Below are 27,546 nucleotides of genomic sequence, written 5' to 3' on the forward strand. Positions count from 1 at the left end.
TGCAACCTTGGCGCTTCACATACACCAGTTCGTAGAAGTGCAGCACCTCCACCACAGTCGGTCCCTCGCAACCCGACAACCGCCATAGCGAGTTCAGCGCCAGCATCAACCTCCACATGTTGGGGCAGATTTGCCCAAAGGCAACGCCAAACTCGCTCACCAAAATTTGGAGGTTTGGTACCAGCGGGAAAGTCACTCCCTGGCGGAATATCGCCTCGTGCACGGCGACAAACCCCGCCGGAAGAATCGAGGCTTTCTCCTCCACCGTCGGCGGACGAAGCTTCACTACGCCTGGCAACCGAAACATCTGCTTCAGCCGGTTGACGGCGACAACAATCATCCTACCTCCCGCCTCATCAACAGGGGTGTCGTCTTGGAAGACCCACGCTGACTCAGCATCCTCCCCTGCCACCTCTCCTCCGTCAGCGGAACCACTGGTGACACTATTACTCGCCAACCGCTCATCACACATATTTTGGGCAGCGGCGGCCTCCCCTGCCCTACAACTCTCTGGACCCGAAGCACGACCCATGGCTACGTCCCAAGGTATGGTTTGTAGCGGCTCAACCTTTAGTGGTTCTGGTAGTGAGGTTCCTGCACGGGCAGACGGACGCAACGAGTCAATAAAAATTCTATCCGCCGCGCTGAACGACACTTCGGACCCGGAATCCTCACTACTTGAAATCTCTATGACGTCGGCCATCCCAAACCCTAAAACCCAAATCAGTCAGCTCACACAAGATCTAACTTATCCCTTTTATCAGTTATACCCCAGAACGTCAAGAACAGTCACCCAGAAAATGCCAAAACAAGAACAAACACACTCAACCCATATTCGACCATCTAGCAAATCCCTAAGCCCTAACTCTGTCAAAAACCATAACCCAACCCCAATACTCTCACTTTGCACCCTCAGAACACATCGGGGAAGAACATATCACAAAAAAAAGAAAAAATACCCAAAACCTAGAAACTAGCAATATCAAAAATCCAATGAAATAGGGAGGGTTCAGGCTACCAACCTCAACGATGAAGCCTCGGATGAGATCGTGAGCACCTGTCTTCGATGCAGGAGATCGTCGTCTTTCCGGATATGATTACTCCACTAGATCGCCGCAGTTTTCTTCTCGAATCTCAGACGAGCAGAGCTTGAAGACGAAGAGTAAAGTTTGAAGCTTTAGCAAAGTGTCAAATCTCACTAACTTCCCCCCCTTTTATGTCAACGTCAAACAGTTCTAGGCCGTCCACTGAAAAACGACATCAAATACCAGCAGTACACGTGTCCCACGACTCCACTTACTCTCTGGATTAACCGAGGCGTCGCCTCGGTTACAAAATCCATCATTACTTGGCATTAATGGCAAGGAGACGGCTAGGCGGAAGAGATACGGGTTAGCCACGTGTTGACCACCATCAGACGAAGCGTCTGATGGAAGTCACCACTTGGGAAGAAAACGCCAATCGTCGGAAGTATCAGCTGAGCGAAACCCCGCTAGCGGAACTTCTCACTTGTCACCCTCCAAGTGTCGAAGTCCCCGCTGAGCGAAACCCCGCTAGCGGAACTTACCACTTGTCACCTTCCAAGTGTCGAAGTTCCCGCTGAGCGAAACCCCGCTAGCGGAACTTCCTTGTCACCCTCCAAGTGTCGAAGTCCTCGCTGAGCGAAACCCCCGCTAGCGGAACTTACAACTTGTCCCCTTCTAAGTGTCGAAGTTCCCGCTAAGCGAAACTTGGCTAGCGGAACTTCCCACTTGTCACCTTCCAAGTGTCGAAGTCCACGCTGAGCGAAATCCAGCTAGCGGAACTTACCACTTGTCACCGTCCAAGTGTCGAAGTTCCCGCTGAGCGAAACCCCGCTAGCGGAACTTCCCACTTGTCACCTTCCTAGTGTCGAAGTCCCCGCTGAGCGAAACCCCGCTAGCGGAACTTCCCACTTGTCACCTTCCAAGTGTTGAAGTCCCCGCTGAGCGAAACCCCGCTAGCGGAACTTCTCACTTGTCACCCTCTAAGTGTCGAAGTCCCCGCTGAGCGAAACCCCCGCTAGCAGAACTTCTCACTTGTCACCTTCCAAGTGTCGAAGTCTCCGCTGAGCGAATCCCCGCTAGCGGAACTCCCACTCACCAACTTACAAGAGGCAGCCTCTACTACACGCAACACTGCCGGCAGAGTTCCCTCTCCATCTTGCAAACCTCGTACTTTGCTGAGCGCAACACCACTCAATAAGATACCGCCAAGCACGTCTACGCGACGCTGTTTCCTGCTACAACCAGCGGGGAGTATCCGCCAGCGAGCGAATCCCGAGGCTACGCCTCACTCTGACAATGACCGCCAGGCGGCGTTACGGTCAGATCGTCCCTACGGGACACGGGGACTTGTCAATAGTCTACGACGGCCCTGATCAGGTACGTTGACCCCCGTCACTTGGGTACTAAGATTTGGCTCGCTACCCAACACCCTCTGCCCCGTGCAGCTCCCCCTCAACAAACAATTTGCCGACCATCCGGAGGTCCGTCTTGGCTAGGGAATGGGGGACTCCCTGGCGGGCCTAGCAGGGGCCCACCCGAAAGGGTATAAAGCGTTCGCTCAGTAAATCCATGGTTGACAACGCACTGACGCTAATTATGCTTTTGCAAGTCTAGCGGAGGTAACGCTTCACACCGCCGATCAACTCCCCAACCAAGATTGCCCTCCTTGATTGGGGACTTGGGGGACTTATACCTACATGTGCGTTTGCAAGCATAATTAGCTATAATGAGCCACGCTCATTGTACAGCCAGAGGTACCGACTCTCACCAAAGGAGTGACCTGCGAAGGCACAGCCAGGCGGGCTACCGCCCGAGCCCCGGATCGCCCCTAGATCACCGCTGACGCGCTGCCACGCGCCGCGCCAAGATAGCATCAGAAGCTCCAGACGCTGGGAATCAAAGCACATCAGTCCCACATCGAAAACAAGAAGAAGATCAACCTTCTCCTCACCTATAAAAGGTTCTCTCATCTCTCCTCATTAATTATGCATTTATTACTCATTCATTGTTATGCTGTCTGTTTGCATTGACTGATTTAGGCATCGGAGAAGTAAAGACCACCCAGCGCGGTCTCCCTCTAACGCCCTGTCTCTCGTGTGACAGCTAGCGGAGGCCATCAAATCCTTAGAGTAGCGGTCCGCCCACCGGACCCGCATTAAACGAAAGATCGGCTACCGCTGGACTTTGAGCATTAACAATAGTTTTAGTTGTTTGCCTAAGAGTGAGGCTATGGGTTATGTATCTGTATTTATGCTTGAATAAATAAATTTAGTTTGTGCCCATTACTCTGTCACAAAAATATTTTGTTATTTCAGCATTTGAAAGTAGCAGTAGCATAGGATCTACTAATAAATAAGCACAGCAAAAGTTGACGGAGTGTCAATAAGGTAAGTAATAAATGCATAGTAAATTAGGAGAGAGGAATAGACCTTTTATAGGTGAGGAGGAGACTGATCTCTTCCTTGCTTTCGATGTAGGACTAATGTGCGTCAGTTTGCAGTTTTTGATGTCTTAGGGAGGTGACCTAGATGTGGCACGTGACGGCGCGTCAACGGTGATCTTGGCCTGAGCATGAGCTCAGGTGATAACCTGTCTGACGGTGTTCCCGGAGGTAACAGCCTTGACGGTGCTGGTGTGAGGAAAAAAATGTATCGTGCTTAGAGGAGGTCGTACTATAAATCATTTAACAATCTTGATAAGCATCAAAGTACTCGAGAATATTTTCAGAAATTCTCATAAGGCGAAGTCTTCGATTTAAGGATTGAAAAATAAAGTACACAACACGACAAGTTTGTGGAAATTTTCGGGGATTTTTTTGGATACCCGAGCTATTTATAGAAATTTTCCGAAGTTATGGGATTTTAGAAAATAATTTAGATAAAAGAAATTACCACGGTGTAATTCAAATTAACTTCATGTGATTAAGAATTGTATATTATATTATTATTTGAGAAATAATAATGATTTGCTTGATTCCTTATTTTCTAGAACATAATGAGTCCTGCATATTAAATTTGTACATGAGAAGGATAAATTGTATAGTTAGGATATAAGACCTTTACCTGTGGAATTCCTCTTACTCTAATCCAAAGTGCTTAGTTATCCAAAAGTATGGACATTAGATCTGATCAACTATCCATCTCTGGTCAGATAAGTAAAACATGGTCAAAATTCCAAGGGATTCCTTGGAGTATTCTTCTCATGTCTGAGTTCGATGTGAAAGAGAAGATGATACGATCAAATTTCTCCCTTTCGGAAAATCTAGATTTCTTCTCGAACCATCCATAATCGCTTCGTACCATTAAAAGCCTCAAAGCAAAAATTCTTTGCAGTGAAAAGTTACTAACCATCCAAAATTAGTTGGCTTCAACTTCTGTAGGGTTCTCCATCTAAACCATATCCTCATCTTCTAGCACCAGATGTTTGGCCAGATCCACCAAGGACTCCTTCATCACGCACAACCAACTTGTCAAAATAAAACACCACCACCACACCAATCAAATTCTCCACCACATAAAGTAACAAAGGATTTGATTGGCAATGACACTAGATCTCTATAAAGTGAAACCCTTAACAAAACCCCAACTTATTGAGAGATAATAGACTCCCTCATGTTCCAAAATTGTTACTAGAAATTTTTCAGTTAGTTTCAAAATTTGATTTATAATTAGGTAAACTTCTTATTACATAGAATATTGTGACCTATTTTCTCTGAATCTCATCTGCTAGGGTTGGGATTATGGTCTTGTGGCAGAAATTCACATGGTTGCTATAACATCGATGAGCGCCTGTTTGACTTCCAAATTATTCCTGAAAGACAATGAGGAGTCAGTGGAGTCCAGTAACCTGTAGGTTTGAGGAAATCTTTAATATCTCCCAATTATATATTTTATGGTTAGGCGCCTTACCACCTGTAGGGCATTTAATGCTGATTTTTTCAAGTGCAATCCGGTCTATGTAAAGCTCAATGGTACAGTAAATGTGCAGGATTAGGGAAACTGATTTTTTTCATCTTCTCCAATGAGAAGGATATTCATAGGGTGAAGAAAGGAGGGCATGGTGCTTTTAACTGTTGAACTACTACAACAACTTTTTGGACATCCACACAGTGCCCTTGAATTTCATTTAGATATGGGTTCAATTGTGAGGGGTGCAACTAACATATCTCACCGAGGACACTCTCCAACTGATTAGAGAGATTCTTGGATCAGTTCTCTAGGTGGACCAACAAGGGCTTAGAGATATCTACGGTTCACATCAAGCAGTTCATCAATGATCCAGTGTGATATGAGAGGCAGGTTATGGTTTCCCTAACTAAAGTTCTAAAAATAGGATTATGATATGAGCAAGTACTAAGGCGATACCATGTATGCCTATTGCTCAATCATGTGGCAGCCCTATGCTTAAGAGCGAAGGTGGTGGAAGAACATGCTACAACAGCGACAACTAGGACGCTGGGATTGATAGCTTCGCTATTAGTTTTTCGGGTTAATATCCCTGCAATGCTTGTTACATCTTTGTTTTCCAATCTACAACTCCCTTTGCCTGTTCCTAAAAAAAAAAAAAACGCATAGGGAGTTACCATCTGCCCTCTTCTGGAGCAGCCGGTGAAGCATTTAAAGCTCTTAGGAGTGAGATGAGGTTGTGAGGAGCAGGAGGAGGATGACGATGGTAACCATTCCTGGGTTAGAGCTGGCACTAAGAGAACTTTAACCTGAGAATCTCGGGCTCAAAGGGAATGTTGAAGGTTTGTATGAGGTGATTATCACAACAGCTGAGGTTCCAAAATGCAACAAAGGCCACCCTCGTGGTCGAAGGAACACTACAAACCAAACAAGGTGAATCCCAAGACTTATTCTCCATCATCGGTGTTGTCCTTGAGTTCTTTTGCTGGTATCTCTTCTCAGGGTCCTATTGGGAATGGAATAACATCCCTAACGTACTAGGGTGCGCATTATAACCTTAACTAGATTCATGGTGACCTTCCCTTATTTGTTTCATGTTGGTGTACAATAGTATATATGTCCTTAGGTGATTGCATTTTATTCAAATTTGGGATAATCAGCCCAGTTTATGTTAGAGCTTAATTTTATTTTTTGGATTTTAGTTATGTAGTCATTTGATTAAGTGTGCATGTCTAGTTGTATTGAGTATTACTAGCTAGGAAGACTTATGGTCTAGCCCTATGTGGCTTCGGTAAATGAAGTCTCTCTCTAGTATTTATGGTACTCTAGCTTGATGTCATATGATTTTCAATCAAGAAATTTATTTATTCCCCTAAAAAGCTAAAACAAAAGACTAAACTTCCTACTTTTATACTTGTTATCAGTTATCACCAACTCGATAATCTTTTTCTTTCTGACCTAGTTGCGCTTAGGCTCTGCTAGGTTTCTCTTCGACATAACGTCATCGACAAATCTCCCTCCATCAATCATAACGGATCCAATCTGCAGTCTCCGGTTGCTTTCACTCTATCTAATGACGCGCATGTTGACTTTGGCTTGGCCAGAGAGGTAGCACTTCAAGACAACCACTACTACATGGTAGAAAGATTGTCCACTCAACGACCTAATGTTCTTAGCTTCATTGGAACGTTGCTAATTGTTTAGCGTATAAGATCCGGGCTCTCCATTTGTGCTGTGAGGGATCGCTTTGTGTTTCAATTTGACAAAGAAAGGGATCAAAATCAGCTTTTGAATGGAGGTCTGTGGTTTTAATGTAACTCTATGCTGGTGCTTGCTATGTATGTTGGAGTCTCGACAGTTGATACAATTCCCCTCAAAGCGGTGGAGATTTGGCTCACTGTGAAGGGGTTACCACCAGGTTTGAGAAACAGGATGTCTGTCTATTATTGGTCTCCTATTGGGCTTCTCATACGCTTTGATCAGATTACTTTGAACTATAAAGAGGAGGAGAAGCGTATTAGAATAGAGATTGATACTCGGTGTTGCTTTAGGTTTCAGAAGCTTTTCTTTTTCGGCTTCAATGACTGTTGATCTAACATTGGTGTATGAACGTGTGAAGGGGTTATGAAGGGATTGTGGCCCCTTTGAGCACAACATTTCAGCTGCCAAATGTTTTTGAAGGAGAAAGATGCTTTGGCTGCTATAGTTAGGCTAACCTTGTTTGAGCTGAATGCTGCCAGGGTTTCAAGAATTGGAGGCTTATTGAGCCCTGAGGCAGTGCAGAAAGCTGCTATGCATAAAGGTCAATTAGCTTTCTTCTTAGAGCATTTGAACTCTGGGCTGCAAGCTGCAAGTTTACTGCGAAAGTTGGTGAGCCCAATTTGATCAATTTTGGAGCCTAATAAGGAGGTGATGATGGGAGGTATTACGGCTGCTCAGTTTTTGCAAAACAAAAGCAGCATTAATCTGTCGGGATTGAGTGGCCATAAGAGGGTGGCTGAGGTGATGCTGACCTGCCTGTTGGGGAGGATTTGCTTTTATCACTGCCACAGGAAAAAGGCAGATTGACAATTTCTCCACAAAAGGTGAAGAAAAAGCTCGGACGCCCAAAGGCTCAAAGAATAAAGTCAAGAAGGAGGGGGCTTTAGTGGTGGAGTCTCACCCTACGCTGAAAGGTAGAAAACGTTTTCTGAAGTTACTTGAGGAATAAGACTCGGGGGCAACTGACTAATGGAGAAGAAGGAGCTACTACTCATTGATGAGAAGTAAATTGGTGAGGAAGCTTTGGTGGACTAGTCTGTTCCAACTGACTCTTCAATTGGTGAAGGTTATGAAACAGTGATTATGGCTGAATGGGGTGAGAGGGTGGTTATCTCATTTCTCCAAGTTATGGTGGAAGTTGGTGAAGTCATGGTGGAGACTCCAAAGTTAGTTGAGGAGATGATTACCTCAACTGAGAAACCTTCATCCGTTTTTGTTTCTGCATGAGTGGGAAGATCAACAAGTAGATTAGCAGCTTTGTTGTTAATTTTTTTTTCATCTTCAGAGTATTAAATTTTCATGTTTTAGGGGTTACAAAAAAGTTGGTGTACTAAGGGTATATTTTTTGTAGTATATTTGTCAGAGGGGTAATACTAGAGTAGTGTGCGCTAAATAATAGTTTTTTTTCTAACGGTCCCTTATTGACAAGTCATTATTGTACCACTTGCTGAATTAGATAAAGAACGACTTTTTCGACTCAAAAAGTTATCATCAACTCGTCTCTCTCCAAAACCCTAGGCGGCGAAGAGTCTCCAGTTGCAGCGTATGCCCGATCCAACGGCACGCCCTCGCGGCGGCGGCGTCGGACGGGCTAGAATGGTCCTTGTGGCCAGGATTGTATGGTCTAGTTGGGGAGAAGGCTGCAGGATGGCGACGTTGGCGTTTGGAGGATTTAACGGCGAAGGGTAGCGACGGGTTGATGGATGGGTGTCGGGGCTGATGTCACCTGACCATAGGAAGGAGTGTGGACCTTTTACGGCGGTGTGGTGGGATCGGAGATCGCCTAAGGGTGGTGACCGGACGACGGCGTCGCTGTGATTCTCTGGTGGCGGATCAAATCGGTTGGACTTGATCCTATCAGATCGGATCGATCACTTGGTGGGATGTTCTGGCTCCGATCTCTAGAGGGGTGGGGTGGCTAGCCGGAAGGTGGATGGTGGTGCTGCTGCAGGTTGATGGTCGATAGGGGAGGCGTCAGCCAATTGTCCGTTCTGCACCTGATCTCGGCTTGGGTCGGTTGAACGTTGGGTCTGGGCTTTGACCCTTAATCCAGCTTATTTTTCTGTTTTGCTTAATTATTATTTCCTTTTAGTATGTTATGGCATTATGCCGGAAATAATTCCTTCCCACTATTGGTTAGGGCGAAATGGGCTTTGTCTCGGTATGCACACTCTGTGTGCCTTGTCTGGCCTAGCGAGGCGGCGAGCTATTTGCTTGATCAAATGGACGCAACCTCCTAGTGGCAGGATGAAATTGAGTGTCGCCGGATTTATTTCCGTGCTGCAACATAGTGGGAAAGCTGTACTATTTGTAATGATGCTTTTTCGTGATAGAGTTATCTTTCCGGTATGTCAAAGCAAATGGAGTAGCCATTCGTGCACTCTTTGCTAATTGGTGCTTGTTTTTTTTTTTTTTTTGAAAGGGGTTTGGAACCCAGCCTAGCTGGGAGGCTCAGCCCCACGCCCGGTTCCATTTATTATATTAATATTAGAACTTTGCAACGGGGGGACATAAAACCTGAACCCCGTGCTACAATAGAAACATTACAATAATCCTCGTAGAGAACATCCTGAATAATAGCAGGTGTCTCATCTAACCAAATATCATCAAGCAACAAGTAGCTAGCAAGGTGTGCAAGTCTATGTGCAACACCATTTGCTTCACGGTAAATATGTCGAATTTCAACAGACTGAAAAGCAGATAAGTAATCTTTACAATCGTCAAAAACCCGACTTACCTCTGAGAAATTATCCTCTTCACTCTTGAGTGCAGCAATCAGAAGGGCAGAGTCGCTCTCAATAACTACATCCGACCAACCTTGGTGAATACCAAGCAGAAGACCCGCTCTGCACGCCTCAGCTTCCATATTAATCGCTGAGTGAGCATGCAAAAAAGGCCTAGCAATAGCGGCAATACCCGTGCCCAAGTCATCTCTGACCACTACCCCAATACCTCCAACACCACTGTCCACTTGAAAAGCTCCGTCAATATTAATTTTAAGTCTACCCCGAGGGGGACACTGCCATTTTGTTAATGGCCTCTTCTTTTTACAAGCAACTTTCTGATGATATTTCTGGAACTCTTCCAAACTGCTAGTACACCACTGTATCATGTGCATAGGTTGGAAGCAACCATCATTCCACACTATTTTATTCCTTTCAGTCCACACAGACCAAAGGGCCATGAAGAAGAAATCAACCTGATTACTATTCAACATATCCAAAACGTCAAATAACCAATTCTTCAAGTCCCCAGCTGCCTGTTCCTTTGCTTTCAATTTCAGTGGGCCCAACCTCCAAAAGCATTGGAGAGCATCACATTCTTTAAATACATGCAAGCTTGACTCATTGGTGGACTTACAAAACACACATGCAACATCCTGAATATGTAAATGACGTGAAAGAAGGGCTAACCTGGTTGGCACAATGCCATGCACAAGACGCCAAACCAGAACCTTAATTTTGGGTGGAACGTTAGCATGCCAGATTTTGGTCCAATATGTCCTCAGGGGTCCTCCCTGCTCCGACGCCGACGAGGACGCAGTCTGCTCCATTTTCAACGAATGAAGAAACACATGATAGCCACTCCTCACATTGTATATCCCCTTCGCATCGAAATGCCATACCCATCTATCTGCAGCACCTCAGATACTCAATGGAATAGAAGCAATTGTGGCAACTTCTCCCCTAGTAAATAACTCCCCCAAAACATCAGTCAACCATTCTTTATCTTCATAATCAATAACATCCGCAACCCTCCAGGACTCGGTCCCTTCCATCACAGTAGAGAACGGACGAAAAGAATATGGAACCGGAACCCATGGGTCATCCCAAAGAGAAATAGTAGCACCATCACCCACCTGAATCCTCATACCCTTTTGTAATACTGCTCGTCCCGCTATGATGCTACGCCACGTATAGGAAGCACCTTTTTTTAACTCCGCCTCCATGAAGGAGCAAGTAGGGAAATACTTTGCTTTCAACAACTGTGCGATCAATGTATTCGGTTTTTGTACCAACCTCCACCCTTGCTTGGCTAATAGCGCAAGATTGAAACAATGCATATCTCGAAACCCCATTCCACCCTCCGCTTTAGGTCGACACAATTTATTCCAAGAGAGCCAATGTATCTTTCGGACCTCATCCGAGCTTCCCCACCAAAATTGTGCCATCAACCGGTGCATCTCCTCACACATATGTTTAGGGAGTTCAAAGCAGCTCATCACATATGAAGGAATAGCCTGAACGACCGCTTTAATGAGTACTTCCCTGCCGGCCACTGATAACGTTTTCTCCCTCTAACCTTGCGTTCTAGAGCGGACTCTGTCGATCAAGAAAGCAAAAGCCTCCTCCTTTGAGTAGCTTATCTCAATGGGCAACCCAAGATACTTGTCATGTTTTTCCACTCTAGTGACCCCAAGCAAAGCAGCCAACTCCTCCTGAGAAACCAAGTCCACATTTTTGCTAAAAGAGATACAACTCTTCTGGTAATTCACCTGTTGACCTGAGGCCAGCTCGTAGTCCCTAAGAATACTCTTCACTGTTTGAACATCAGCTACTTCCGCCTTACAAAATATAAAAGAATCATCTGCGAAAAAGAGGTGACTAACACTAGGAGCCCCCCTGCAGATTTCCATTCCATGCAATGCATCATTACTCTCAGCATGTATAATAACTTTGGACAAAACCTCTGCACATAAGAGAAATAGGTAAGGAGAAATGGCATCTCCTTGCCTTAACCCTCTCGAAGGAATAATACGTCCTCGTGGCTCTCCATTGACAATGAAGGAATAAGACACTGTTTTGACACTATCCATCACCCTTCTAACCCAGACTTCACAGAAACCCATTCTCCTCATCACCTCCTCCAAGAAAACCCATTCTACCCGGTCATACGCCTTACTCATATCAAGTTTCAGAGAACAATATTTCTTCTTGCCACTCCTTCGTCTTTTTAGGCAATGAGAGACTTCAAAAGCAACTAACGAATTATCTGAAATCAACCTACCAGGCACAAAAGCACTTTGGAATGGAGAGATAAACGAATCAAGAAGAGGCTTCAACCTATTAGCCAACACCTTAGACCTAATTTTGTAGATGACATTGCAGAGGCTAATTGGGCGCAGCTGGTGCATATGTTGTGGGACTTTTACTTTGGGCACCAGAGTGACGTACGTACAATTCACAGTCTTCAGGTTCTCCATCGACCCAACAATAACCTTCACAGCTTCAACCACATCAGACCCAACCAAATCCCAAAAGACTTGATAAAATCCTGGCGAGAACCCATCTGGACCCGGGGCCTTCGAAGGGTGCATAGCCTTCAACGCTGCAAAAATCTCCTCATTATCTAGACTTCTGGTCAACATGGCATTCTGCTCATCCGTGATAATAGGTACTAAGGCTTCTAGAATGTTCTGGAACCCTGAAGGGTTGGAAGAAGTAAAGAGAGTCTGGAAGTAATCAAGAACTACCTTTTCCATATCTTCATCCTCAGTGCACCAAACCCCATCACTATCATAGAGCCCCACAATAGAGTTCTTTCTTCTTCTATTACACGCCCTTTGGTGAAAAAAACGGGTGTTAAGGTCACCATCCTTCAGCCAAAAAACCTTTGCTCTCTGTCTCCAATAATCATGCTCCCTTCTCAGTAAATCATGGAGCTTTGTTTCGAGCTGGACCCTTGTCCCATCCGGTGGTGCTGAGGGGGAATTATCAAAAAACACAGCTAGTTGGGCCCTGGTCAACGCAATCTCTGCAGTCAAAGACCCAAACTGATCAAAGCTCCACTCTTCAAGTAGCCTCCTTGTATTCTGAGTTCTGTTCCACAACTGCAAGAAGGGGTCAGATCCCATGGCACCCTCCCAACCGCTTTTAACCACCTCTCGACACGTCTCCTCCCTCAACCAAAACTCCTCAAATTTGAATCTCTTTTTCTTTTTCTTCTTCCTACGCCGTTTTAACTCCCTAACCTCCAAGATAATAGGAACATGGTCTGACGTCGATGGGTTCAAGTGTTTCACCGAAGACGCAGGAAACATACTTTTCCAATTCTGATTACCCGTAAACCGGTCCAACCTAATTTTCACCTCTTCGCCATTTCTCGTGCCTTTCCAGGTAAACCGAGGTCCCGTAAACCGGATATCCTCCAATTCACAAAAGTTCAGAGTATCCTGGAGGCCCGCCATCTGGCTCGAACTTCTCAATGCACCCCCCATTTTATCAGCTAAAGAAGTAATCTCATTATAGTCGCCTCCCACCACCCATGGACCATTGCCATGTAGGCTAAGTTGTCTCAGAAGCAACCAAGTCTTGTGACGATTCTCTAACTTTGGTTGACCGTAGAGCCCCGTAAACCTCCACCGTTTCGGATCATCAACCTCACCCACAAGCACATCAATATGACTGTCCGACAAAGAAATCAACTCTATTTTGACATCATCCTTCCAAATCAAGGCCAAGCCCCCAGACCTACTTTTTCTTTTACCCTTTCTTTTCGTGGATATTTTACAGTCCACTACCAACCCATGTTGCCACCCTAGTTGGCCACGAATACCTACAAACTCCGCAGTAGTACATTTAGTCTCACTAAGAAAAATTAAATCGGGAAGATTGAGGGAAACTATCCCTTTGAGCCCCGTAACTGTGCAAGGGTTCCCGATCCCTTGACAGTTCCAACATAATATATTCATTTCTCGTGATGGGTCAATCCCGGACCCATCACGGAAGGACAATTCAGAGCACGCCCAGGGCTCGATTTAGCAGATTCTGAAACGACCACACCACCATTAGATCCCTTCTTACGACGACCTCCCACTGGAAACCCCTTCCTTCCCTGACCACTACGTTGCATGGCTTCATTCCCATTTGGCCTATGAGAGTCCAATGACAAAGCATCCTTTAATTGGTCCCCAATTAGTGGACCACCATGCAAACTCCCATCATGCACGTGCAACTTCTTACGGGGTCCTTTTTTTCCACTATTATGGGGTACAGACTTAGCCCCACCATTATCCTTCAAATCACATGAGTGTTCCACCTCATTAATCGCATGGCCCAATGTAAATGGCCTAGCTACACCGTCCTTATCCGCCGTCCCCATCTGCGTGCCTACAATGCCCTCCCCAATCAGCGAAGTACTAACACCAGATCCCTCACAATCGGAGTTAACTCCGTGTAATTTTTTCCTCCCCTCAATTTTAGCTCCCATCTTACCAAAACCACCCTCAACGAGCATTAAAGCATGAGTCAATTTAGGGCAAGCAATAATTGGAACCTCCTGCAATTCCGAAGCACCAGCTAATCCCAGATTCTCCGCTACCTCTGCCGGCCTGTCATCAGTCCGCCGCCGTTTGGACACCCCCTCCCCCTGTGCACCGACCCATCGCTGAATGAATCAACCTCCATGCCATCGCCTACCTGCTGTGGTGATTCATCCTCCTCCCATTCCGACCGCATCCTCACCATACCGGACAAAGTGAATTCCGGCGCCCGTATGGACCAGCCTGCCTTGACTTTCTCCACCAACCCATAGCGACATCCTGTCCAGTTAGCCTCCTGCTCTTCCCTCGGACGCAAAGCGGCCTGCTCCACCATCCACTTATCCCTTCTCTCCGCCGACAACAGAGCATCAAACTGTGGTTCCCGAACCAACCCATTCAGATGCATCTCACATCGGTTTGAGTCATGGGACAGTAAACCGCAATAGAAACAGAAAGTCGGAAGTTTCATGTAATCAATCTCAAAAAAAGAAGGTTTGGCCTTCCCTGGAAGCCGCACCGACGCAACTCTGTGGAGGGGTTTACTTGTGTCGACCAACACCCTCACCTTCAACGACGTACCCAAATACACCCCATGAGTTGGTTCATCCATACGAACATAACGCCCAACCGAGTTCCCGACCCTCACCCCTGTTTCCTTCTCCATATACAGTGGCGGAACCCCCCATGCACGGATCCAAAATAGTTGCCAATTTAGCGAAACACCTACTAGATCATCTCTACCATCTGTCGCCGCCACTGCAAATAGTGCCTTATCAAAATGCCAGGGACACCCAGCTAAAACCCTATTTCGATCATATTCTCGTGAGAAGGAAAACACTATCCGATCGCAACCATCCAGAGTACAAGCCGTCACACTGGCTTGCCCCCGGGGGTTATTCTTTGGAGACCACAGAGCCTTCAATGTCCCCATCAACGCCTCCTTGTTGTAAGGCTTGGCGGTCATCAGCCTCCCAACCAAAAGAAACTTCTTTGGCTTCCACAGATCCTGGTTGTCAAGCAGAACGACCTCCTGCGCCTCAGCTTCAGTTAGCACCAGCCTTCTGACCATTGTTCCCAATTCCTCTTCCATAGTACAGATCCACCCTGTAACGTATTGCCAACACTCCCAGATCCACCACAACACTACCAACATACGCTGAACACCTATGGTCAACTCGGAAACTCAACTGTAACTTTTGCTCCGGCAGTCACCGAGACAAAAGAAACCCTAACCCTAGTGCCTAGAGAGCGTTTGGGAAGGGACTTAGTGTAACTACAAGCTAATTTTAGACCGTGAAGATTTACTAAACCCTAATACTGTAGCTACTTTGTAGAACCTAATTGGTGCTTGTTAGAATACATAAGTTTTGTGGAGAATCCTGGTATTATTTTAGGATGTTCTCTCTATGCTTATTGTAATTTGGGTTTCAGGCTCTATGTCCCCCCCCCCCCTTGTATTCTGCAATTTCATTAATCAAGGCTTGAGGGCAGCCGCACTAGCTCCATTTCAAAAAAAAATTATCATCAACTTGAACATATATACTAATTTTTTTTTTTTTGGTATGTTATGAGGTGCAGCATTATGTATAATTTCAGTTTATTATGCAAGTAAATAAATAATTGCCTCTCACTAAATAAAAATGGGTTTTTGTCCATTTACCCCATTTTTAGGGATTTTTTTCCTACTTACCCCATTAAGTTTTTTTAATTCTCTCTTACCCAATACACTCTAAGGGAGTCTTCCCTAATACCCCATTAAGATTTTTTTTTTGTTTTTAATTTTTTTTTAATACCATTTTACCCCTCACCCCTTTGTTACTTAGAGAGAGAGATAGAGAAAATGGAAGAGAGAGAAACCATAGGAGACTTCGCCGGAGCCCGTCACCGGCCGCCGGAATCCGGTCACCGGCCGCCGGAATCCGGCCAACTTTCGCCGGAATCCAGCCAACTTTCGCAGGAATCCGGTCACCAGTCGCCGGATTCCCGTCACCAGTCGCCGGATTCCGGTCACTAGCTGCCGCCCACCGGAATTTGTTGAAAATCTCACCGGAAAATTTTTTTGCCCCTAATAGATGGGCAATAGATGTCTATTGCCCCCCAATAGACGTCTATTGCCCCAATAGTCTATTGCCCCCTAATAGACGTCTATTGCCCTCCAATAGACGACTATCAGCCATGTATTGCCCCCCAGTAGACCTCTATTGCCCCCCAATAGACGTTTAAATTACCGAAATGGTAATTAATCTTCCTAAAACTACACAAATAAAATTTTGATTAAAGAAAAAAAACTAGCAGATTACATCAATTCAAAACGTCTATTGCCCCTCAATCAAGGTTTCAAATTTCGGTTTCGGTTTCGATTTCGGTACTTCAAATTTAAGGAAATTTCGGAGAAAGTTTCGATTTCGGTGGAAATTTCGGTTAAAAATAAAGAAATCAAATTAATTGCATTTATAAAATGATATTTTTGAATGAAACTTTTACATAGACTAAACTAACCTATAATAAACCTATTTACAATGTAACAACTCTAAAATTATACTTTTATAATAGAATTTGATATTTTATATGGACGAGTAATTAACTAGTACTGTAGTAAGTTGCTAAACTAGTGTTTTTATCTATGTGTGTTGATAATGTGTTGTATATTGATAATGTAAATATGATTTATTTTTTTTAATAATTAGAAAATTACAAGGGGGCAGGGTGGGGCACGTAAAACCAAAACTCCGTGAATGAAAATGAACAAGTACAACAAAAGGAATATAAAAGCTACAATGATGTGGTTCGATCTAACTGGTTGAACTGCTTTCATTTAGTATCATACAATACTGCTCCCAAGTACATGAATTTTGGAAATGATTTTCATACTTCATCACATGGTTATTGTATGTGTACGTGTTGTTCCATTTCCACATGCAATCCATATATCGGATATTGTGGAATTACCTAATATGATGTTACAGTGTATGAAGCATACAATATTTGAGACGAAGCAAAAAGGAAATCATGTTATTGTTGGAGCATTCAACTTTGTAGCAGATAAAAACAAAAAGGTTTTTTGTTGTATTCAACTTGATTGCAAAAAAAAAAAAAAATCATAATTTCTTATTTTCTCTATAAAAGTATGAAGTATAAATTCATTGTAGGTGACATAAAAATTTAGCAGAAATTTTAGAGATATTTCGGACAAAATTTCGGTGTGAATTTTTAAATATATATTGTGTGTGTAGATATTTCGGAAATTAAGAATTTCGTGGAAATGTACGGAAAATTTCAGAAAATTTCGGGAAACTTCTGACGGAAATGATATAGCATATGAATTTCGTTTCGGTACTTCAAAATTACGGAAATTTCGACGGAAATTTCGGCAGTTTCGGAGAAATTTAAAACCTTGCCCTCAATAGACGTCTATTGGCTCCTAATAGAACTTTCAATTGCCGGAATGAGAACTAATATCCCTAAATTTAGACAAATAAAACTTTGATTAAAGAAAAAAAAAAAGATTACATCAATCCAAAACGTCTATTGCTCTCTTATAGATGTCTATTGCCCCCAATAGACCTTTAACAAGCCTCTATTGCCCCAATAGAACTTTTTTTTTTAATTTTTCTTTCATTCTGACCTTCTGCCAAAAAAAAAAAGAAGAAGAAAGAAATTGACTTGGGCACCCAGAGAAAAGCTCTGGGCACCAAAATGTCGTTCACCTCCGCCTCCGGCGCACCAGATCAACGTTCTCCTATGCCATCGGCCTGTGACGAGCGCCGGAGAGCCTGGATTGAGCACTGGAGGTCGAGCTCGAGCGCCGAATCTCGCCGGAGATGACTGATTTGCAGCGGGCAGCAGTGGAATTGAGGCGAACGCCGGAGATAACGGATCTCTTTCGCCGGAGATCAACACGATTCCAGCTCTGCCGGCTCTTTTCTCTTCCATCATCGGATCTGCAGCATCGACTCTGGTTCCGAGTTGTAATTCCAGTTTAGATTCAGGCTCTGGTTGAACATCAAACTCTGGCGTTGGCTCCGGTTGAGCGCCGGAGAACCTTGATCTAGCGCCGGAAAGCCTTCATCGACACCGGAGAACCTTGGTCTAGCGCTGGAGAACCTTGATTGAGCTCCGGATAGCCTTCTTCGAGCACCAAAGAGGCTAGATCGAGCGCCAGAGGGCCTGGAACGTCGGAGGGCCTACGTCGAACGCCGGAAGGCCTACGTCGTACCCCGGAGAGGCTGGGTCAAGAGCGCCTGGGTCAAGTGCCTAACGCCGAAAGGGCTGGGTGGAGCGCCTGAGGGGCTGGAACGTCGCCGGAGCTAGAGGTCAGTTGGCGTGGAGAGAGAGAGAGAGAGATCGGGGATGAGAAGCTCGAGTGGCAGTATGTAATTTATTAATTAAGCAGAGGGCAGAATAGTCATTTCTCTTTAAATTGGGTTAGTAAGAATGAAAATCTGTTGCTGGGGTAAGTGGGATAACTTTAGCTCATTTTGGGGCTTTTGGTCAAGAACCCAATAAAAACTGTATTGACTTCATATGCTATCCTAGTATTAGGAGAGTAGGAGCTTAGGAGGATTTGGCGCTTTGGAGATAAAATTCCCGCTCGGTTGTGAAGAAGGGTAAAGTGACGACTCTTTGCGGGGAATTTGAAGTCAGAATTTCAGCCCTTGACTGCGAATTCCCCTGTCACTCTAGTTTGCTAAACCATTTTTGGCTGTGCATCCAATTTCACAAGAGAAAAACAAAACCCTAGATTTTTGGGGGAAATTCAGAATGGATGCCAAGGACATCTTGGGTTTGCCCAAAACCACGCATCCCCTATCGCAGGAGAAGAAATCGCGACCCCCCAAGGAGTCTCAGCGCAAACCCGATGGCATTTCACGCGAGGTAATCTCACAATTCACTGATTTCTTCGATGGGCTAAATCATCGCGAATCGAACTGATGCCATGTGTTTGGCCTTGTAGGTCTATGCCCTAATTGGCGGTGTGCCGCCTCTCATGCCTGCAATTGAGCCCTCGCAGCTCAAAAAACGCCCTCCATCAGATGAGAAGGTTATTCCGTTTTTCGATATTTCACTTGCTCACATTTGTAATGCAGAAGATACTATGCATTTGGTCACTGTTTTGGATTTGAATTGCTACTAGTTGGTGTAGGCTGTTTCGAATTTCTGGGCCACTGTTAACTTTGTTCTGTCAATCTGCTTTCAGATCACTTGGCAGTGGCTTCCTTTTACGAATTCTGCTCGGAAAGATGACTTGCAGCTTTACCATTGGGTGAGTTTTTGTACATTATGAGACGTGCCCCTCGTAATACTAGCCCCCTGCTCGGACGATGTTTATGTTGACATCTACTTTGCAGGTTAGAGTTGTCAATGGTGCCCCACCTACTGGTGACTACTCCTTTGCCAAGTATAACAAGGTATGTACAAACGTATCCTCAGTGGCCTCTCTTCCTTTGCATCATTTTGTCTCTGAATATCTAGCTTTTCTTATTTGTTTATCTTTGTTTTTTATTTTGTGCAGTCTGTCGATATTATCAAATACACTGACGAGGAGTATGATAAGTATTTGACTGATCCTGTAGGTATCAAATTAGTATTTTATTTGTGTGATCTTGTTTTACTTAATAGTGAGAGTGCTTTCCAATTGGCAACGTGGATTCATAAGCTCATTCTCTGTTCTTATCTCTTATCTTCACTAGATTTGGACAAAAGAGGAGACCGATCAGTTGTTTGACTTGTGTCAACAGTTTGATCTCCGCTTCATTGTGATAGCAGACAGGTTCCCATCATCTCGTACTGTGGAGGAATTAAAGGATCGATATTACAGCGGTAATGTCTATCTTTTTGCTTGACTAGGATGTTGTTGCTTGCTGTATAATTAATTATCTTCTATTATGCTCACATTACAGTTTGATTTCTATGCTTGAGTCTATACTTGATTCAGTGTAAGAAATAATATTAAACTCTGCTCTTGATGATGATAAATAACTTTCTATTCATTGCAGTCTCTCGACATATATTAATTGCTAGAGCAGCATCGCCCGCAGATGTATCAGGGCACCCTCTTGTTAAGGTCTGTTCACTTTATCAACTGAACTTGTAGTTGATTATTGCTTTCTTTCTTCATATGTGGGAACAGTCTCTCTGGGTAGAGGGTATAGCTATTTATGTCTTGCACTCTCAAAAACCTACTGGGCCTGCCCTTCTGATTAGTTTCTTTGTTGCTAAGTTCTTATCATTGTGATTAAGTTCGTTTGTTATATCATAATTATTTCTCTTAGTTGGTTTCTATTATTTTCTCCTTGATATAGGAACCGTACAAAGTTACACAAGAGAAAGAGCGCAAGAGAGCACTGTCCATGGTCCTTTCTCAAACAAAAAATCAAGAGCGAAAAGATGCAGAGGTTTAGATTTCATGTTCAAATTTAACAATCTGAAAAGATTGTGTTCATTAACATGTCTAATCCACTTTATATTTTCTCAGGTTCTTGCTGAAGCCAAGAGAATAGCCGAGTCACGTGCACGCATGGTTGCAAGGGTAAGTCTTACAGATGGATAGTATGTGAGTGAGTTTCTCTTTTAACTTATTGGTGACTTTACAATCAACCATTGTGTATGGGGAGATTAAGCACCATGTCTTTCAAAAATATTATTACCAAAGAATTATCTTTCCTTTTTGTTTTTACTTTTCATCTGTCTAATTAAAGCTTGCACTTAGAAAATCAACTTTCATATTCTTAATGATTGTGTTGGCTGTTCTTGTATGAGTAATCACGACCATGCAAAAACTTTAGTCAACTGAACATTGGAAGGATTAAAATGTGGCTTGGACTTGTTAGCAAATATTATCAGGAATTTAGAATATTAGAGATCATTTTAGTTATTTAGAGTCAGACACTACGTGATTTCAAAATATTCGTTCCTTTATTAATGTATTTTCTGGAAGCCCTGCTTTCCCCATTTGGTTTTGTGAACTTACAGGTTTACCACTATCCATTCAATAATCATTATTAGTATTTACTGTGCATCACCATATTGTCCCTATGTGGTATATAATTGGAAGGAACAGTTCATAATCCTATGGTTGGTTTATTTGGCCTTTTTAGAGTGCTAGAGAGTTGGAGTTGCCTGTCACATTCAATGATGAGAGGGGTATTGTTCCTGGTGAAAGTATATCACCATTATCCAGCACTGTTGCACCTTCAACTTCGATGGATAATACTTCGACTCTAGGCACTCTTCGCTTGGTATGTTTAGTTACTTTGTTAAATGTTAACTTTTCATCTGTTCCCTACTCAACTGAACTTACTCTATTGATTTTTCTTGTGAACATTTTCTTTTAGAATTGTAGGAATTAGAACAGTTTGGCTCCACTCCAATCTATTACTTCTCCATGACCAAAAAAGTTATCAATTTACCATTATCTGAATAATTCTGTATATTTTTTTGAAATATGCAAAGCAAATCTGACTGGTTTAGAAAAATTTTCAGCTTCGAGTGTATCTTAGAACGTACGCACTTGACCAGATGATCATAGCTGCAAGCTCTTCTGCTGGACTTCGGACTATCAAGCGTGTCGAGCAAAGTTTACAAGAACTTGGGGTCTGTATATTCTTCTAGAACACTTGATTTAATATACATGCTTATCTCCTTCTGACTCTAGGAATGTGCTTTTTAGAAGTTTTTTCTCCTGCAATGCTAGTTTCCTGAATTTCAAAACTTATCATCAGATATGCTAGATCACTTGGAAATAATTCCGTTCAGTGTTGTTTATAAACTATAGAACAATTTCTTTTGGTGTTACAGCTTGTAAAATCTCCAAAGTCATGCCATATAGTTCATGGTTGTTGTGCTTAGTCTATTATTATATTTTACTTCATTGAAAGTTAGGTATCATGATATACTCATATATCTAAGTTCTTTTAGATATGGTTCAATTGAGATCAACAAATGGTCCTTGATTTCATGCTGACTAGTTATCTATATTGGAGCCACAAATCCTTTGAATATTGCCATGTTTTATCGTTAAGGACTTATTTATGTCAGCGCAACAAGTCCTATGATTATGTTCCTTCTCCTCATTGTTACCGCTGAACAAGTTTAAATTCTGCATTTATCTCTACAGGTTAATTTAAAACCAAGAGTTCCAACTAAAGCTGTTTGTTCGGAGCATCTTGAATTAAGAAAAGAAATACTGACTCTATTGAATCTTCAGAAAGAGGTATTGCTTAGCTATTTCCCTTACATCTCCCCCCCCCCCAAAACACACACACACACACAACAACCAATACTCGGCTTCTGTAATTACCGTTGGTGTATGTGTAGTGTACAGTAATGTATTGAATATGCGGTTCCACATGTGTCACTAATATGTTTGTATTGGTGTTGTATTTTTTTATATATATCTAATGTCCCTTATGAAATTGCCTGTGGCCTCTAATGTACTCTCTTTTGAACAGATTTGTGCAACCCTTGTATTGTTTCATCTCTTGCAATTTATTTTTGTGCACTTGTAAACCACTTGGTCGTTAAACTGCAGTTTAAAAAATTGTAAACCTTGTCCCTTATTGAACTGCTTATATGGCCTCTAATGTACCCTCTCTTGAACAAATTAAAGCAACTCTCTCTTGAACAAATTTGAGCAACCATGGGATTGTTTCATCTGTTGCAATTTATTTTTGTGCACTTTTAAACCTCTTGTTCGTTAAACTGCATTTAATAGATTAGCTCTTTCTCTTCTTAAATATGTTCTTTGACATAGATCAATAATTTTGGGTTATCAGTTGCAATATAAGGAGGCAGATGGTTCATCTTATCGTGACAGTACTTACGAAACACCAGGCACACCGAAGGTCAGTTTTTTGTTCTTGTGATGGGGCTTGTCAGTTGGAAACCTTCTTGATCCTGAAAACACTGAAAATTTTGTGACTATACTAAACCCCAGTCTTCATGTTGTGTTGATCAGGATCGCACTTTTGTTCCCGACTCAATGATGTTTGGAGGTAATGATCTAGTTGCATCGCGTTTCTAATATTTCCATGCCTGAATTTTATTGTTTATTCAATCAAATTTTCTTGCTATTGAACTTATGTATATCCATGCTTTTTCAGGTGAAAGAGTTGTTAAACGAGATCAGAAGCGCAAGGTAAATTACATACCAATTCCTCTATCTTTTTTCCCCTTTTGTTGCTTCTGCTGTGAAATGTGATATAACGCTCGTTACTGTTGCGACTCTCTAGGGACCTGGTAGGGTGTCAGAAGCTCCTTCATCACCTGCGCAGTCTAAAAGGCCAAGAAAGTTAAAGGCAACGGATCTGTAATTTCAGAACAAGCACATCAGCTCCAGTTGGGTGGAATGGAGGATGCATAAATTAAATTATGGTGATGAAGTTTTAAAAGTTGGAGCTATAAATCGGAGAACATGCTATCTGTTCCATCTTTCATGTGTTTCATAGTTAGCTGTAACTAGCGACGCAGATCCAGTGAATCTGCTATATGGACTTGCCTAGAAGGTAAGTTATGAGTTGGCTCATCCTTTTAACAGCACCGAATTATGTGCATGTCACAAGTGGAAGTCGATTTGCTGGTAGGAAACTTTAGATTATGTGTAGTAGTTAGTCAGAAACATGAGCACTAAGCTGACTCTTTTACTTGTTTATTTATTTATTTTCTTTTTAATTATACGAGCTGAACTTTGGTTGTGTAGAAGGTTTCATATTTTCTCCTGTGATGAGAAATGCTGATGAATGTTATATTTATACAAGAAAACATTCTGTATAACATGTACTTTGCTATCAGTCAGGTTGTGCTGTACATAGATGACGTTTCTTTCAATTTACAAGGTTGTGTAGCCCTCAATTATTGGTTTTGTACTCTCTCCTTATGCTTGAATAGAGGGTTACAATATGGTACAAGGAGGGAGGGGAGAGTGATGAAAATAGGAGGAAATGTTTATGGTATTGTTCAAGTCAACTTCCTAAACCGAATGAATTTTGAATAGACTAGGATCAATTTCAAATTGGTACTTTTTCCAAAGAACATTTACCTTTAGCTTCGTTATAGTAGAAGCACCGGAAGCACATGGCCATCGGGCCAACCGAAAATCACGCCGGACTCACTGGACTCAGCCTTGCATGGCAGACTTAGTCACCGACAACCATGTTGACCGAAACTGCCCTTTGTGGTCGGCGCAACATGGGTGCAGACATTACCTTTCCATCTATGGGAAGAGCACACTATCCACAACGGAAATAAACAGGGCACAAGTCCCAACACTTTCAATAAAAAGAGAACTCATTCCTATAAAATAGGCAACTATTTCCTCTTTATATAGTTACTATGTCAACATCATCTCTCGATAACTGATTTAGGCATCGGATGGTTATAGGCCGGCAATCCTGGTTTCCCTTTAACTTTTATTTCTCTTTACAGGTTCACTTAGCCGGAGAACTAACAGAAACAAAACATTAATAGAAACAAAATAGTTACAGAATTTGTGCTAAATGACTAATTTTGCCAAATTTTGTTTGAATTAGTGTCTCAATATTATTATTTTTATTTTTTTATTTTATTTTATTTTACACAAAAGGAGACTGAATTTCTTATCTAGCTTAATCTCATTTTAGGTCTCTATCATGTCTCCAATTTCCAATTTCCAATTTCCAATTTCCAATTTCCAAAGGACTTACAGCGACTCAATTGAGATTAGAATATTTTAAGACTAGACTAGAGTCACTAGACTAATGACGAACATGATACGCATCCTTAAGTAGTGGACTACTGATCTAATGTCTGAAAGAGTTGAAAAACATCACTTTAGAAAATGGTGGAAAGGACAAAGGCCTCCAAAATATCCATTGCACTATGTGGTTCACAATTTAGTGAGGTACAAATAACCTTGCCTGCTAGGGAAATGAATCAAAACTGCCCTTTCATCTGAATTCTTAGATGCGAGCCCTCATTGGCACTGCTCCAGGCTCTATCTTTCTTCACAATTTCCCTAACAATGCCCAATGCAAACAAACTTTACTTATTAGGCGTAGGCCCTCCTGCTGCATCAGAAAGCAAAGCACACCAACAACCAGAAGCAGCAGCAGCAGCCTCAAAACCACCTGGCCATCCCTCTCATTTTCACTTTTCGGTTCCGGTTTCGTCCTCGGTCCTCTGATTGATGGAATCCATTCAAGGGTAGAACTTGTGGTGTACCAAAATGGCTCAATCAATATTGGTCCTCTTCACACAAACGTCTGGGTAAACATTAAACTTGCCAGCATTTGATCTGCTTAATAAGCCATCTTCTCTTTTCTTTTTCTGGAAAAAAAAAATTAGTGAATGCCGGTTTTCTTGAGTCGATAGGTTCCCGTCTTACTTGGTCTGTTCTACTGCACTGTCGGGTTGCTTCAACTCTTCTTGGATGAAAGGGCCTCCTTAAAGATTCCAGAGGGAAACCAACAGAAAATGCTTGCTTCTTTATTGTAAGTATATGCAATAGCTACCGTAACATGTGTTTCTGCTTTCCATTCTCTCTTCTTTCCAGTGTCTAGTGCTCTTCACAGTTCATGAAAGAAAAGTAAACACATCTATGCACAATTTCAATTGCATGTGAACACAATCCACAAGGAGAGAGCTCAATTTCATGTGTTGCCAATAATGAAGTACATTGTTGTTCGATACAGAGCACTCGTGCTATTTATAGAGTTGAGCGCCGAGATGTATAAAGCAGGCGTCGCAGACAATATAGAAGCATACATACTATTTGCAGCGGCTGAGTTTATATGGTTTTCTGTGGATCGGACATGGTTTGGCTTCCTTCTCGCAAGCATAGTTGGTCTGGCCTGCCCGCTGGCCGAGATACCCTTAATGAAGTAAGGCTTCCTCCTCCTCTATCCTTCTGTCTAGGGAATCATCACAAACTGCTCATATACATGCCATAAGAATGTTGATGGAACTGTCTGATGCTAACATTTAGGTTCTTCAACCTCTGGTATTATCCACAAGCGAATATCGAAATCTTTGGCCAGGTGGGTAACTTTTCTAACCAACAACTGAACAAATTTTTATTGCAGAACGAAATGACTGTCCACATTCGGGTGCTCCTTTTTCTGATGCGTTTGAGTTGTTGCAGGGCCTGGTGACTTGGACACTCACTTGCTATTTTGTTTACACGCTGTTTCTGATCAATTTTTCACGCTGGCTGAAATCAGTGATCAGTTCTACTAATACGGAGAACAAGTCCTCTTAGAGACAGTCTCATATTAGTAAAAAGACCGAGGCTTCCTCAGGCCTCAAGCCATTGTACTCAAAACAGCATTTTCCATGTACCGAACTTTTGAATTGCTACATTATACGAAAATTCCATCTTCAAACGTCTTTACATGTAACAATAGCAAAGTAGAAGGCTTGGAGTTGAGAAAGTCCCAGATTTGATCTGGCAAATTGTATTACATAGAAACATACTCATGTTTGCTGAAAATAATGGCAACCCACTTATTCAACAACATATACAAATTCGAGGTTAATCATGCTATACATCAGACCTGGAGCAACAAGATTTCCATGTCCAACAACATCTCCATTGATTGACCAAGCCGAGCTATTAGCTATCCTGTAAACACAACATTGACAATATCTGGGAACTTCTCCTTAATAGCTGCTCTGATTCCTGATCCAATGGAGTCAGGCCCCACGTATTTTACATGGCAATCCCCACCTTCAACTGATAACACTTCAACACTTCCACCAAAGTTCTTGATCGCCGGCCTCAATATGTCGAGATGACCATTCACTGCCTGCACTTACAAGTTTGGCACACAATCATGAACTCACTCCTCACGAAAATCCATCAACACAGAATGAACATGTCGAGAAATCGAAAACTCTCACCTCAACTGTGGTCTCTCTGTTCTCTTCATCAAAGACTTGTTGAATATCCTTGAGTGCATCTCCAAACTTTTCTTTAAGCACTCGTTCAATCCCCATTTTCATGGTGGTTGTTGAGCTAGGACAGCTTCCACAAGCCCCTGTTTCATAAAGTTAATTTCCTTTAAATCACAAATTCTCATTACCGCAAATTGAAACTAAAACATTGATTTTCTTTCATGATCAAATTACATGTACGAGTTGAAAATTAACAGAACCCAAAACTCAGAATTGGGAAAACAAAACGGAAATGAAATCCACCTTGGAGCTTGAGAGAAACGACGCCGTCTTCGACGGACACAACGTCGACGTTTCCACCATCGGCGATGAGATAGGGGCGGACGTCCTCGAGGACCAAGTCGACGTTGGGAACTGTGAGCTCGAATTGCTTGGCCGAGTAGAGTCCCGGAGAAGATGAAGAAGAAGAAGAAGACGACTCGGCGGCAGCGCTTGCGTTCGAAGCTCTAATGGCGGAACCCAGAAAGATCCTTCTTTGAGGAGTTAAACGGCACCGTTTTACAAGCATAAGTTGTGGGGACTGATGGGATTTCGCTGGGATTTGAGGAGAAGGAATTGGGGTTTTGGGCAACCAGGAGGTGGTGAGAGACGCCATGAAGGAAGAAGCAAGAGCGTCCAGGCAAAATGCGATGGCTTGTGTCTGGGTCTGATAGTCCGTGTCGAATAT

General features: G+C 42.9%; 4 protein-coding genes across 4 annotated transcripts; 2 read left to right on the forward strand and 2 right to left on the reverse strand.

The window, feature by feature from the left end:
- Window positions 1-9,178: 9,178 nt before the first annotated feature.
- On the reverse strand, window positions 9,179-10,769 carry LOC112194478. Its single transcript, XM_024334712.1, has 4 exons — window positions 10,343-10,769; window positions 10,174-10,235; window positions 9,429-10,070; window positions 9,179-9,220 (listed from the first exon to the last, which is right to left on the reverse strand). Exons 1-4 carry the CDS (start codon window positions 10,767-10,769, stop codon window positions 9,179-9,181), a joined length of 1,173 nt encoding a protein of 390 aa, XP_024190480.1.
- A 7,711-nt stretch (window positions 10,770-18,480) lies between these two features.
- Window positions 18,481-23,758, forward strand: LOC112192233 (SWR1-complex protein 4). Its single transcript, XM_024331881.2, has 16 exons — window positions 18,481-18,827; window positions 18,907-18,993; window positions 19,150-19,215; window positions 19,301-19,360; window positions 19,465-19,521; window positions 19,643-19,772; window positions 19,949-20,016; window positions 20,255-20,347; window positions 20,428-20,481; window positions 21,050-21,190; window positions 21,435-21,545; window positions 22,069-22,164; window positions 22,727-22,795; window positions 22,909-22,945; window positions 23,054-23,088; window positions 23,183-23,758. The coding sequence occupies exons 1-16, from the start codon at window positions 18,714-18,716 to the stop codon at window positions 23,261-23,263; spliced, it is 1,299 nt and encodes a 432-aa protein (XP_024187649.1). The 5' UTR covers window positions 18,481-18,713; the 3' UTR covers window positions 23,264-23,758.
- A 1,120-nt stretch (window positions 23,759-24,878) lies between these two features.
- On the forward strand, window positions 24,879-26,308 carry LOC112192234. Its single transcript, XM_024331882.2, has 5 exons — window positions 24,879-25,193; window positions 25,299-25,417; window positions 25,619-25,807; window positions 25,912-25,963; window positions 26,068-26,308. Exons 1-5 carry the CDS (start codon window positions 24,891-24,893, stop codon window positions 26,182-26,184), a joined length of 780 nt encoding a protein of 259 aa, XP_024187650.1. The 5' UTR covers window positions 24,879-24,890; the 3' UTR covers window positions 26,185-26,308.
- LOC112192235 (nifU-like protein 1, chloroplastic) lies at window positions 26,262-27,474 on the reverse strand. Its single transcript, XM_024331883.1, has 3 exons — window positions 27,123-27,474; window positions 26,826-26,962; window positions 26,262-26,731 (listed from the first exon to the last, which is right to left on the reverse strand). The coding sequence occupies exons 1-3, from the start codon at window positions 27,472-27,474 to the stop codon at window positions 26,543-26,545; spliced, it is 678 nt and encodes a 225-aa protein (XP_024187651.1). The 3' UTR covers window positions 26,262-26,542.
- Between the last annotated feature and the right edge of the window lie 72 nt (window positions 27,475-27,546).

The sequence above is a fragment of the Rosa chinensis genome, chromosome 3 (genome assembly GCF_002994745.2).
Source record: "Rosa chinensis cultivar Old Blush chromosome 3, RchiOBHm-V2, whole genome shotgun sequence".
NCBI lineage: Eukaryota > Viridiplantae > Streptophyta > Magnoliopsida > Rosales > Rosaceae > Rosa > Rosa chinensis.